We start from the raw sequence: 13,985 nt of genomic DNA on the forward strand, positions 1-13,985 counted from the left end.
AAAATACAATTCCCTTGACTGAATTTGTAGGCCTCCATTTTCTGTCACCATTCACCAATGTCAGTATCTCAGCAGAAATTTAGTAATCATATGTGCTCTCAGTCTTAGCTGCTTGGGATGTAGTCATGTCTTTGTGTATCTCATTTGATTAGTTCGTGCAATTTCAGGTCTATGAACAAGATGTTGAGGATATGCTGAGTTAAGTGTTCCATCCCATATGCAACAATATTTCATATATGTACCAAGTGAATTTATTATATTTACCAATTAAATTACAACTGTGACTATTTAAACTTACTAATGCTTTCTTTCTTTCCTTTGAGCTACTCACACAAACTTATAAATATATACGATATATATAAATAAATATGAATAAGAATCAAAGAGCTGTTGACCAATTTTGAAACCAGAAGAGTGATCAATACTAAATAAATAAATAAAACATAAAATAGCTTCTTCCTTGGATCATCCAAGTCAGAAGCAAGAAGTGGAGGAAGGGCTATTGTGATTTCCCCCTAAACTGTGAGGAAAAAAAACACAATCCCCATTTTATTAGGCATCCATGTACAAAAGATTTTGCCTCACGTTTTCTTGCTTCTGATTATAATTATGTAATTAGGAGTATTTAGTTAGTTTACCTTTATAGTCATCTAGTGTCTTGACTATTCTGTCATGAAATAATTCTGTTTTCCATACAGGGATTATTTCATGACAAGAGCATCAGAGTTTGTGGAAATCCACAAAGCAAGGAGTACTTAGACATGTTATATTTTATACTAGCGTTAGCCCTCAGAGAGCTATTGAATAAGTTATTCTGTGCTAGAATAGGCACAGCATCAGAGCCAATTTTGTGTGTAAAAAGCCCTTAGTACTCAGGTTAACCCACACGCCTCTGAAGTTGCAGCAAAATCAATGTCTGTTAAAGGAGTATCTACTACAAAAGGAAATTTCTCCAGCTTCTTCTGCAGGCACATTGAGAATATTTAATTTAAAAATCCCTATTATTGGGGGAGGAATTTATGAAAGTACATTTCGTTTGTCCATTGCTTCTGCAGTTTCAGATAAATAGGTGAACATCTGGGATTTCACTGGTAAAATACCAGGCAGAGAACTAAACCTATTGTGGTATTGAAAATAAAGAGAAAACAAACAACCAGAAGTTGGCTCTGAGACTGACACTGAAGAGAGAATCTGACTAATTGAATGATATCATAGAGCAGAGCTAATGGACAGGAATGACTTTGTGAAACAATTCAGAAGAAATTGCAAATCATCTTCCTTGAGAAAGATTTCAGAGGTGTTAACTCTAGAACAGTGATAACATAATATCAGAGTTGAGTCTGGATTAGGTCCTCTTAAGTGCATCCTCCACATTTCTCTAATGATGGTGAGAGTCAGCTTGGATTGTCAAACGTCACTTCTCTCTAGTCCTGTTCACAAACAGGTTTTGAAGGGTTTTTTTAATCTTTTTTCCCCAAAACATATTTTTCAATCTAATGAGAACTTTTACTACAGATTAAGGAAAAGGACAAACAATAAAAACAAAAATAAAGTCTTCAGGAGAGAGAGTTGTGAGTGGTGGGGAGAGAGAGCCCCATGACTCACTCCATTACAGTCAGCAATAGAACCAAAACACAAAAAGCATAGTCATGCATCAGTCCAGGATGCCACTCCTTAACAAGACATCTCTCTTCAGTTACATATATATGCACACCACAGCCTCCTTCTCAGCATGTTTGAAGTTTCATCTACCAGAATCACTGTGGTGTTCCTTTTGATTTGGGAAACTTTCTGTATGTGAGATTCGCATGTTGAGAAATTAAATATGGTGAAACATAATTTGGAAATACTTACAGTCAAATTCATGCCAGGTGTGACTTCATTGTGTTACACTAGATATGAATCTTGCCCTTAATGCTTGGATCCAGTATTGACAGGTGTCTAGTGTAGGAAAATATATTTAGAGATTATTTGGATATGTAATAGCCACTCTGCACTCTTCCCTACTCTAATGGGGAAATCAATTGATAAATGTATTCAGTCTTCCTCCTGATTACGCATAACATTTAACAAGAGAACACCTAATCCAAATCCTTTTTGGAAAAGTGATTTCTCCATCATCCCCTATGATATATATTTTCACTTTGGCGGAGCAGTGTCAAATATTTACATGCGTCCAGCACTTTTTCTCCAGAGTGGTGTTCGCTTTCTTTAAAAAAATGTTTCTCGTTTATCATGGCTTTAATACAGTCTGGGGGAAACTTCAAGCTGCTTGTTTCCTAGAAGTATGGGATGCAAGCCCTTAGATTTGGGTGAAGGGATCTGTGAGAGGCTGTTATGTCAGACAGGCTGTTCGCAGCTCTAATCTCATTTTACAATGTTAAGCAAAAGCAGTGTGAGTGAGATGAATCTAAAAATCAGGTTCTCCTACCTCTTCATTTATGTACAAAATAATGGTTGTACTGTGATTTTGAGAAGTGTGTGCTGAGGGGAAGCACACTAGCAGTGGCTGGAGTCATTCTTCCTGTGAATAGGCAAATAGAAAGAGGAGTACTTGTGGCACCTTAGATACTAACAAATTTATTTGGGCATAAGCTTTCCTGGGCTAAAACTCACTTCATCGGATGCATGCAGTGGAAAATACAGTAGGAAGATATATATACACAGAGAACATGAAAAAATGGGTGTTGCCATGCCAACTGTAAATAGAATGCCAATGGGAAGACTTCACTGGAGAAATCATAGATAAAAGGAGAATGTGTCTGTTCCCTTACTAGGAGAGTAATGGTCAGACTGGAATTTTGTTGTGTATGCTTGTTTGTGTCACTTTGTTTTCTGTTATATGCTTGCTAACATGTTCACACTCTGGACTCTGAGTAACATCCATATTATTTGTGTGTAGTATTCTTGTATGTGGTTCTGCTTTATAATGCATTGCAATAATCATACTTTATCATGAATTCTCCAATAATTATTGCAAATATACCTTTTGTAAGATACTGAACAAAAGTAAGAGAATATAGTTTGCAGATTGACAACCGTTCCTGGATTCCAAGCTAAGGTGGTTGGCAACGAGGGTGTTGGAATGCCCTTGTGGATTGCCCTCATCCCACCAAGCTGGATCTAAGATGGAAGCATCTCTTCATCTTTATGTTATAGTGTTAACAGATCTCTTTGAGAGTTCAAGTATAAGCTATTGCTTGGACTATGAACAATCTGTTAATATTAGTAAGTGACAAAACAGAAAATGGCTATCTCATTGTGAAGCAGGCTTAATATTTGTCAAGGGCTCTCAGATGCACTATAGTCCCAAAGAGTTGTAAGAAGATTCATTTCTGCATGATCCAGTTCTCCTTTTGATAATTTGTACAGGGCTGTCATGTGATCAGAGCTCTTCAGCTATGAATTCAGGAAAATATGGTAATGTTTATTTTGTATGTAAATGCTACTGCAGGAAATTTTAACTTTTGTATGTTGAAACATCATCACTGCTTGGTGTGATGTAGTGGAGGATTCCAAACAGAGAAACCTTACAGCTAAATATCCCTGAACTTTGGAGATCTGAACTTCCTGGTGTGGGGTCCATTTGTTAGATTAGTAGATTTTAAGGCCAGAAAGAAGCATTAGATCATCTCTTCTGATCTGTGTATCACAGACCCTAGAATTTCATCCCTGCATTGAACCCAATAAGTTGTGTTTGGTTAAAGCATATCTTCCATATAGGCATCCAATCTTGATCTGAAGTCATCCAAAGATTGAGAAGCCATCACTTCCTTTTGTAGTTTATTCCAGTGGTTAATCACCTTTACTGCTAAAAATTTCTAGTAAAACGTGGCAATCCTGTATCCAGATTTTGTAATACAGTATACAGGGCATGAATCTCCACTCACTCACTCACTCACACTGGGGTAATTCCAATTAAGTCAACTGAGTTTCAAAGGTTAAAGCTACTGGAAGTAAGAAGAGAATCACATCCAATAAATTGTGATTACTGAGTGTAAGTTAATGATGAAGGAATCAATAAATAGACATATCAGGGAAAGGAGAATGAGGAGAGACATTCTCTTTTAAGGATCAAAAATAGTCCAGATCTTATCTTTTCTGGAACTAAATTTATCCATAAACAGGGTGAAATTTGTGCATGTGTGCGTAGGCCTGGCTGTCCACTCTGCTACTTACCAGTGTAACTTCATTGTCTTCACTGAGTGGCAAAATAGTATTGTAGGAAAGAGCCAAAGTGTCCTATCCTCCATTTTGAACACTTTTTATCACACAAGTCAGGGGCTAATTCTCCACCCCCTGCACTCCTTATGTTGCTGTTTGCCCCTATACAAAGTGAGTGTAAGATGCGCTATTCTGATATGGCATTATTTTACACCCAGTTTGCAGTCACATTCCTTGGGTGGAATTGATTAATAACACAAGGTACACAGCAGTAAATAGAATGAAATCTGTAGTACTGAAGACCACACTCATTATGAACCTCCTGTCTTAAAGAACAACTTTAAGATATCCCCAAACTTATTGAATGCATCTTTATACTCCATATATTAGACCACTTCTGTTAAGAAGCCAGACTTCAGTCAGTCCCTTAAATGTTTGCTTAAAACAGTTTTCACTGTACTGAGGAGACGATAGCCCAACAAACTTTGGAGACAAATGAAATTCCAAAAGATTTTCCAGCTTCTTCCATGCTCTAAGCAGCTAAGGACAAATACAAGCTCTGATCATGCTTCCGTAGAAGTCAAAGACTGTTTTGCCATTGACTTCCATAGGAGCAGGATGGAGACTACAGTACAATAAATAATCAGCTAGTTACAGTGTGTTTGAATGTATCACAGTAAAATGTATGAATTTATGTCAACATTTTGTAACGCAATATATTCCTTTCCTTATGTGTGGGGAGAAAGTTTTGAGGTAGGTAGGAGAAGATTCAGATCTCCATGGAGTTCTCCATATTTCTTGTTCTAGAAAAAACATGCTGTCATGAATTGGATGATGTCCTAGGATGGAATTCATAAACACATAGTCAAGCCAGCTCATGAATGCTTATATTTACTATATTTTCCAGCACTACAGGCTCATTGTTCTATCCCTGACCTAGCATTTTTAGTGCACCTTCACCCCAACACCTCAAAGTGGATTCAAGCAGGTCCTGGGATGTGGCCACATACTCTTGGAAACTGAATAGATCACTTCTATTAAACACCACAATCACTCTTTTTAAATAATGGAACATTTTGTCTCACCATCCAGCTTATTCCCTAATGGGGACTCTGTCTTTACAGCTAAACTCGAAGCTCCCAAGTGATAGAATATAAACTCTTGAGCTATCTCGGTGGGTAATTAGGAATATATTTATTGTGAATTTAAATATATATATCTATATATATATTTCCCTTACAGATAAAGGCAAAGAATCAAGCAGAGCCTCCTGCCCACCAACACTGATTTTGCATACCGACAGGAAAAGCAAGCCAACAGAGAATGATGAGGATAAGGTCTGTTTCTCATTATGGATTTTGTTCTCATTTTAAAAAAATTGAACTGCAGAAATCAGAGTGAGTAAAGGACTATCATAGGATCTGGAGCTCTTCCTGTCAAGACAGGATTGTTCCCTACTCTATTTTTCTCGACATCTATTTTTCTAGAGGTTTCTGTCAAATCTGTCCATTGTGGTACTTTATATATGGCCTCCTTTACTGTAGCATCTGAGTGCCTCCTAAGTATTTAAATACAGAAATAAGAATCTGTGTCTTTCTTCCTCACCAGACTACTTGTTGTTGTTTTGTTATTATTTACTTGTCTATGTTTGTGCATGAGTGAGTGGGTGTGGGGTATGTCTATGTGTGAAACTCAGCTGATGGAAAACTAAAGAGAAGAATAGAGTTCCCTATAATTCTGACAGTGTTTTAGTTTCACAGACATTGTGGGAGACTTTCTTTCTATCTACTCATCCAATCTCTCACTCAGTTTTGTAACCTTGTACATTCTAAATAGTGCTGGGGAGTGAAGGAGAGGAGACATTAAGGCAGCACTTTAATAGAGACCAGCTCTTTTTGTCCCTTTATTTGCGCATTTAAATGACTTGGAGAATCAGGATCTCCAAGGCCCCAGCTATCAAGCATCTAGAGATCCCCAAACTCCAGATGTGTGTGCAGAAACGTCCACAAGCCATGAGAGAGAAGTGCATGAGGACTCATTTTTAGGCCCCTACCTCACTGTCATTGCAACACTTCCCAATTTGATATCCTCTGTGTATGTAATTAATATACTTTTACCCCTTCTTAAAGATAATTAATGAGATCATTACATAAAGATGGTAATTTTATATATATGGATTACAACTGTTAATGTTCATTAATTTTTTATCTAATGTAAGATTAGAGATTAACAGCAACACTAGCATTGTACATATGTAGTATCTGTGTAGCTTTTTTATACCCAAATTCTTTCTCAGTGGATTGTAAAGGATATGGAGAAAGTCCAGAGAAGAGCAACAAAAATGATTAAAGGTCTAGAAAACATGACTTATGAGGGAAGATTGAAAAAATTGGGGTTCTAATGCAAAATTGTTTAGTGTGGAAAAGAGAGGACTGAGAGGGGACATGATAACAGTTTTCAAGTACATAAAAGGTTGTTACTAGGAGGAGGGAGAAAAAATTTCTCTCTGAGGATAGGACTAGAAGCAATGGGCTTAAATTGCAGCATGGGAGGTTTAGGTTGGACATTAGGAAAAACTTCCTAACCGTCACGGTGATTAAGCACTGGAATAAATTGCCTAGGGCGGTTGTGGAATCACTATCATTGGAGATTTTTAAGAGCAGGTTAGACAAACACCTGTCAAGGATAGTCTAGATGATACTTAGTCCTGCCATGAGTGTGCGGGACAGGACTAGATGCCCTCTCAAGGTCCCTTCCAGTCCTATGATTCTATGATATAGGGCCTCAATCAGTCTTTTAAGATATGTAGAAAGACTTACTTTCCTCATGAAGACAATATGGAGATTAAACTGTTAGGGCCAAATTAGGGATTCATGTCTGTAATGAGTGTGCTGGCATGGGACAGTCCTACCCTTATACTCAGCACCTCACCCTCCTTATACTCAGCACCTCACCCTCCAGCACCTCCACAGTGTAGGTAACAATAATGAGTCCGCTTAGTCCCTTTGAGAACAAGAGGAGACCATTCCTGGCAGGGTCACACAACTCAAAGGTGATATGTGTGGCCAGCCTCTTCTCCTCCTCTCTTTTCTCCCTGCCCCTCCAGTTTACCCCAGTAAGGCAGCGCTGCACAGAGAGCACCCTCAACCTTTTGGAAAGGTATAGCAAGTGCCACTGTTCAGTCTGTTTCATTCTCTCCACTCCCATTCCTATCCCACCTTCCCCCAGCACCTTGGAGACATTATGCTTTATGCAATCATAATGTCTACGTCCATCATCCCTCAGACTCTGCAGCTGATCCAGAGTGCTGCACTGGCTCTCAGAAGCATTATTGAATGCTTACAATTTGTAAAGCACTTTGAAGATTAAGAGCTCTGTCTATGTGCTTATTATTTTTTAATCATATCATCCTCTCAAGCATTGACACTGTATGGGAGCTATCATAGCATCTCCGTCCTCCATTCCATTCATTTCTTTAAGCTACTGATATAAATTGATTTTTAATGCTTAAAACACTTATTACCTGTAGCTTTCCAGGCTACCTGATAAATAAATGTTTTGGAGATTGCCTGTCTGCAATTTTCAAATAGTAAACAGGTCTACATATGCCAGGCTTCCAGCCAAAGGGCAAAAATCTCAGTGCAATGGCTGGTAGTATAAGAACTGTTGTCAGAACATACACACAGGCCAGTGGAGAATCACTCTCAACAGCATTATTCTTGAGCAAAGTAATGCAAAATTGTCTACAAATAGGTGTTATTCCTAATAGTGACTGAATTATTAACTTATGCAGAGCACCCTCAACCTCCCTGATGCCTGACTTCTAGCAGTTCCAGTTGCTTACCATGCAAACTGCCTCCTGCAACCATATGCTCTTCACTGCCAAACGGAAGTGTTTTGCTGCCAACCCACGGCACAAGCACTAGCACTCCTTCCCTTCAAGCCTTTTCCTCACACCTGTCCAGATGTGCAAGTTTTCCTTGCCCCTGCATGTTCCTTCAGAGCATTCTGCACTTTTCGCTGGCCTTCTGGTTCCAAAACCCCACCTGATCCTGAGCTTTCTGAGTATCCCAACCCACATGGTTGGTTGGTTTCCTTCTGTCTGATGATGATGTGGCCTATCCTAGTTATGGTGAAATGCACAAAATTATACACAGTATTCTAAGTGAGCTGGTACCTGTGCTGTATATGGAAGACTCTCTCTCTCGAGCTTTGCATGTGTAACGTTCCAAATAGGGCAGTTTTGTATTCTTTCCAATCTAACGTAGCTGGTTTAGAGGTAGATGGTTGTCTGTATGGCCTCCAGTGGTATAACGATGATTTAATAATCCACCTCCAGTTTAAACAGAGTTGTTTATATAATAGTAGCACTCCTAAGCATCAGTTTCACTTGCTGACTAATTTTTGTGTCTTTCTATGTCAAGGATCATCCTTTGAAACTAGTAAATGAAGATGACAGCATATCAAATGGTAACAAGCCTGTGGCATCTACTCCTGTACCAGGGTCACCATGGTAAGTATATTCAGGATGAATAATAATGAATCATCAATATCATTGTTATTGCCAAACATATATTAGTGGTCTGTTTCTTTATGAGTGCATAATAGCAACAGTAATACAATTCTGGATGTTTAACAACATTGCCCTATTTTCTTTTACAAAGTAGCATTGTAGATTTACATCACTATTCATATAGCTACACAAAATGATAGGACATAGCCACATGTACAGTCTAAGACAGCTATCAAGCATTTATAAGAAAAGTTAAGTGTGCACCTGATACCAACTCAAGCTAAGAATCAATTCTTATCTTCAGAATGTAAATGATTGTGGGGTTTTTGCTAGTTCATATCAAGTAGAGTTATATAGAACTTCAGCCTCACTAGCTTGAGCTCTGATCTTATCAGATCTCACAAATAAGGAGGGTCAGCTCTGGTTAGTGCTTGAATGACCTGAAAAGAAAACTTTGGTACTGCAAGAAATACTATTGATTATTTAGGGCCCGATCATTCTCATCTCCCAGTGACATCAGTGGGAGTTGAGGAAACTCATTGTCTTACAGGTTTGTAATAGATCTCAGGTGATATTTATGAGTAAGTTGTGTCCTGTGAGCTTGTTTTTCTGGCCAAATCCCAATTCAGGCAATCTGCCTAACTAAAACCCCTCTGTGGTCTCAACTGGACAAAGATAATTCTTCATTTTCTGTCCTGAACTCTGTGTGTGTGTGTGTGTGTGTGTGTTTCTGTCCTGAACTGTGTGTGTGTGTGTGTTTTCTTTACCCCAGACATGGCTACATTTTAGTGGCAGAGAAAGTGATCCCTGTTGTTTTTCATCGGTCTGTAGAGATTTGTGGGATCTCTGGATAAAAGGTCCTATGTAAATATCTGTAATTATGATTTATTATTATATTGTGTCTTATTGCAGGTCAACATGATCTATGTACAGCATAATGCCATTATTAATCATGACCTATATTTAAGATTCTTGATAACCACTCCTCTCCATGACAGCTGCTACTATGTGTAAATGGTGATATCTAGGGAACCGTAACCATTTAAATCCAATAGTATCATAAGCCATTTATAGCATATTCTAGCGATCTATTTTTGTACAGTAGAGTCTGTAATCAACTGGAAACCTGCAAAAGGAATTCACAGCATTCCATCATCTTTAGCAGCTTGTGCTGAATGGTGAAAGGGCCATTCAGCACATCAGTTGAAATTGCACCTTTCTTTGGTCCTGATTTCTGATATCCTTACTCACAATGAGTAGTAATACCTTACTTTTCTAATAGTGCCATTGATTTCAATAAGACTATTGGATGAGCAAGACATTACTCATTGTGAGTAAGGGTATCACAATCTGGCCCTTTTTATTAGGTCCCACAATGACTAGCCCTATTACTGACAGTTGTCCCCTGCTTGATGTGACAATACCCAACATGCACCATGCTGATGCACTCAGATCCACCGTGAATCACACTGGAACATGGAGCATGCCTGTGTGGGGTGTCTATATGATTTACACCCTTTGGGATATAAAATAGTTCTTTAAGAACAGGTTTACAAAGCCATGCCAAATAGTTAAATACATTAACAAGTTCAACAAAAGCCTGGAATTTACCTCAACCCCTCTCCACCTGTAGGTTGGCTCCATGCTTCCGCAGGATTCCATGGTTGATGTGACATCACTAGGTGTATGCTGGGGTGTCATACTGGAGAAACCTGAGTGGGGCTGGAGGTTGTGCCTCTTAAAACAAACCAAAAGGTGAGTTTTCAATTGTTAATGTGCTGCCAGTCCCTCTTAGTCTTGTAGGGCATTCAGCACAAAGTGCCAAAGGCAATGGAATGAGCTAATTCTGAGCCCCATCCTGCACTTCTTATTCAGGCAAAACAGTTGCAAAGTAGGGTGAAGCCCTCCATTGGCTGGTCACCTGAAAAGAAGAAAAGTAAGCCACTTGTTGTGCTTTGTAAAAGCATTGATGTACATATGTTGTAATGTGGATATTTAAAATCTATGGAATCCCATTAGTATATTTTACATACAATGTGTTGTATTTAAAACTATTTTAAATAAATATAGTTCCTCCACATATCCATTGAAATTGACCAATTTTACAACATAAAATAAATATTTTACTTTGATTTTAAATATATGTATAATACATTTCATAGAATGAATAACAAATACATGTGAAGCATATTATTTGACGTTAACATCCCATTACGGTGAATACGAGCAGTTTGTGATTCTTGGAGCTGTTGTTGCAGGCAATCTGTACACAGACTCAGGCAGAAAAAAAAGTATTGGTTTACATGGGACTCACATTTGGAAGTTTATACACCTCACAACTATAAAGGCTAGAAATTTAGGCCCAAATTCACCAGTCCACTCTGACTGCTTTGCACTGCTTGGACAACTAAATTTAGCTGGTGAATTAACCTGGGTTTACACTAATTTTTTTACATCAAAGTGACTTGAAAGAGATGGAGCACACTGTGAATCTCTACTTTAAATCTTTTAGTGAAAGCTTTAGATTCTGGTGTAGAATTCTGTTTCAAGTGCTGCTGAATTCTGTGGAAAATTCAGCAGCCATGGAATCACAGACAACAGAGAACATGTTTCTTGTCTGCAAAAACAGCAGTTCAAACTGTAACTATTTATGCCTGTCTTCCTTTGTCTTCCGACAGTTAGCAATTACAAATAGCTATGAGAGCTGTGAACTTGTTTCATCAGTCCCAGTGGGATGTTAATCATGAAGCCTAACAATAACAATTTAAAGGACAACATTAACTACTTCAGTGATGCATTACAACAGAAACAGCCCATTAATTTACTTACCCATAGATACCACAGTAGTCAGAGATGGAAAACGATTGCTTAGTCGCTTTACACATCCCCTGGGGCCACTTTTTTCTCTATACTATATTTATGTTTCCAGTGGTTTGTCCGGTCTATTTTTAAAGGTCCCAAGAAGTTAGGCTTCCATCCCCTCTCACTATGGATGACTTTTCCACAGCCTTCATCATTAGGAATTTTTGTCCAATTTTTTTCAGCCGGAATTTTCCCTTCCTTAATTTCATTCCATAACTCCTAGGGAGAATTTCCGAGCTGAATGGAATTCTCCATGAGAAGAGGACAGAAGAAAAGGTTAGCTGCCAAGGCCCCAATCCTGCAAAGACACATGCTTAACTTTATGCACAGAGTAGAGCCATTGATTTCATGAGGACCATGAACAGTGCATAAAGTTCAGGAAGTGTTTTCCGGGCCTGAAATGGAAGGGGAGCAGAGAGAGAGTGAGAGAACTTCAAGGGCTAGGGACAGGGGAAGAGGGAAACAGTCGGTGGAAGTACAAGAGGCCACTGGAGAAAGAACAAGATGAAGAAGGGAGAGCCAAAAGGGAAGGGACTGCTTCCACTTTTTTCTTCTCCACAGTTTGATTGACCTCTGATGGTATCAAAAGGACTTGAGGTAACTTGGGCACCCAACTATTGTTTATTGCTCAGAGAAGATCATATATTAATGAGACCAGAACACTAATGTCTGACTAAAATTTAAGGACTTCAGGTCTCATAAACATTTCTTGGCCTCCACCTGATGAATAAATTCCAATAAAAAGGAGAGATTAGAGCAGGGCAATAATTAGCCAGATTTGTTTATCTGACTAAACAGTTCTCAGAAATATTAGTTAACCCTGCCTAACTGCCACATAAATACAGCATATAATATATTAAGGTTATTTTCTTATATATTTAAATGTCATTATTTTAGTTAGATAATAATTTCAGTATAAAGAACATAGCATCATCTGCACTTTCAATTTGTGATCTGTGACTGACACCAAATACCATATTTCCCCTTTTGGATAATGAAGTTTTTATTTTGCCAAAGAGTTACAGGTGATATGTAATGTGGGGGAAGGAGGTACTAATTTTAAATTAAATGTCAAATTGGGTTAGTTATGGAAAAATGAAAAGGTTTCATGAGGGACCTGCCATTTGGATCCATTTTTGCAGCTCTCTGGAGATGCTTACTTGGTCTTTCAGTCAGGTGTGGAAATGTGCCATTTCCATTTTAGCAATCGCCTTGTTTTTATTAGATAAATGCTGAGACTCCAGATGGCCTAGCAGTACACTTCAAATGGCTAATACATTATCGGCCTCAAATGTGGTCTCCCATCACCCAAAGTGACAGAAACTGTGTGTGAGATCAGAGACTTTGAACTTGTGCGTGGGAGAAGTAACTATTAAATTATTAGAGAGCAGGATCAACAGCTTTTTGAAAATAGCCTTGTTTTCATCTCCTCCTGGCCAGAGATGCTGATGTGCACAATTGGCAGAGGCTGAGACTGTCCTAAATGTGTATGATGGCATGACTGTGACACTCACAGTATACTGGCTTCCTGCTTTTGAAGTACATCATGAGCTCCACGTAGCACTCCTATGGGGACAGATTCTGCAAAAGGGCTGAATGAGCTCAGTTGCCATTAAAGCTAATTACAGTTGAGAGTGCTCAGCATTTTGTGGGAGGCATGCACCATTTGACACTATTGGGCCCATTATCTACAGATTTAGGTAAAGGGAGAAATGGAACCATATTATTAAATAAATCAGTTAACTGCTAATTACTCCCTTCTTCTCCCTAATGCTTGGCTTCTAAGGTGCCTGCCAGTAGGACTGTGGTATTTATGATAGTTTGGTTTTTTGTTCCTAAAGTCTTCCATCAACTCTATCCTGATCTATTGTGAGCCAAAGACTAATGCTTAATGGTACATTTAGAGTTCTTGATCTGATTAACGGTGTCTGTGATAGAACTGAGAACTGTAGCTCTGAGACACAAAGTACCAAATGTTGTTTTCACCTAATTATTACCACATAAAAGAACAGGTCAGCCATTCTGGGATGCTATTTTCAGAGTTGAAGCATTTGTATATTATAATAATATGAAAATCATTAAAATATCTTCAGGTCCCCACTATTCATTTTAGCTCCAAAGATACGAGGGACTTGCATCAGGGATAACTATAACTGAGAAGTCAACAGGTTTGTGTTCACTTCCAACTTTGTCTTCTACCTTGGGAATGCACATAATTTACAATGAATCCTTAATTACTTTTATCTTCTTACTTTTACCAGTAGAACACTTCTTGCCTCTGTTTTCTGCACTATAAAGATATACAGTCTCCCTTTAGGCTGCTCCAAAGGTTATATATTTTTTATTACCAGGACAGGCAATCAATGGTGCTCTCTTACTATTAGTTCACAGAAAACTTCAGATTATCCAATAATAGTACTTAGCATTTATATATCACTTTTTATGT

General features: G+C 38.3%; 1 protein-coding gene across 1 annotated transcript in view; it reads left to right on the forward strand.

The window, feature by feature from the left end:
• TCERG1L (transcription elongation regulator 1 like) overlaps positions 1–13,985 on the forward strand; it is a 327,912-nt gene that overhangs the window by 259,940 nt on the left and 53,987 nt on the right. Inside the window, 2 exon segments of the mRNA XM_073354780.1 lie at positions 5,407–5,501; positions 8,589–8,677. Coding sequence (XP_073210881.1) covers positions 5,407–5,501; positions 8,589–8,677 — 184 coding nt within the window.

Source organism: Lepidochelys kempii, chromosome 7 (genome assembly GCF_965140285.1).
Source record: "Lepidochelys kempii isolate rLepKem1 chromosome 7, rLepKem1.hap1, whole genome shotgun sequence".
Classification (NCBI taxonomy): Eukaryota; Metazoa; Chordata; order Testudines; family Cheloniidae; genus Lepidochelys; species Lepidochelys kempii.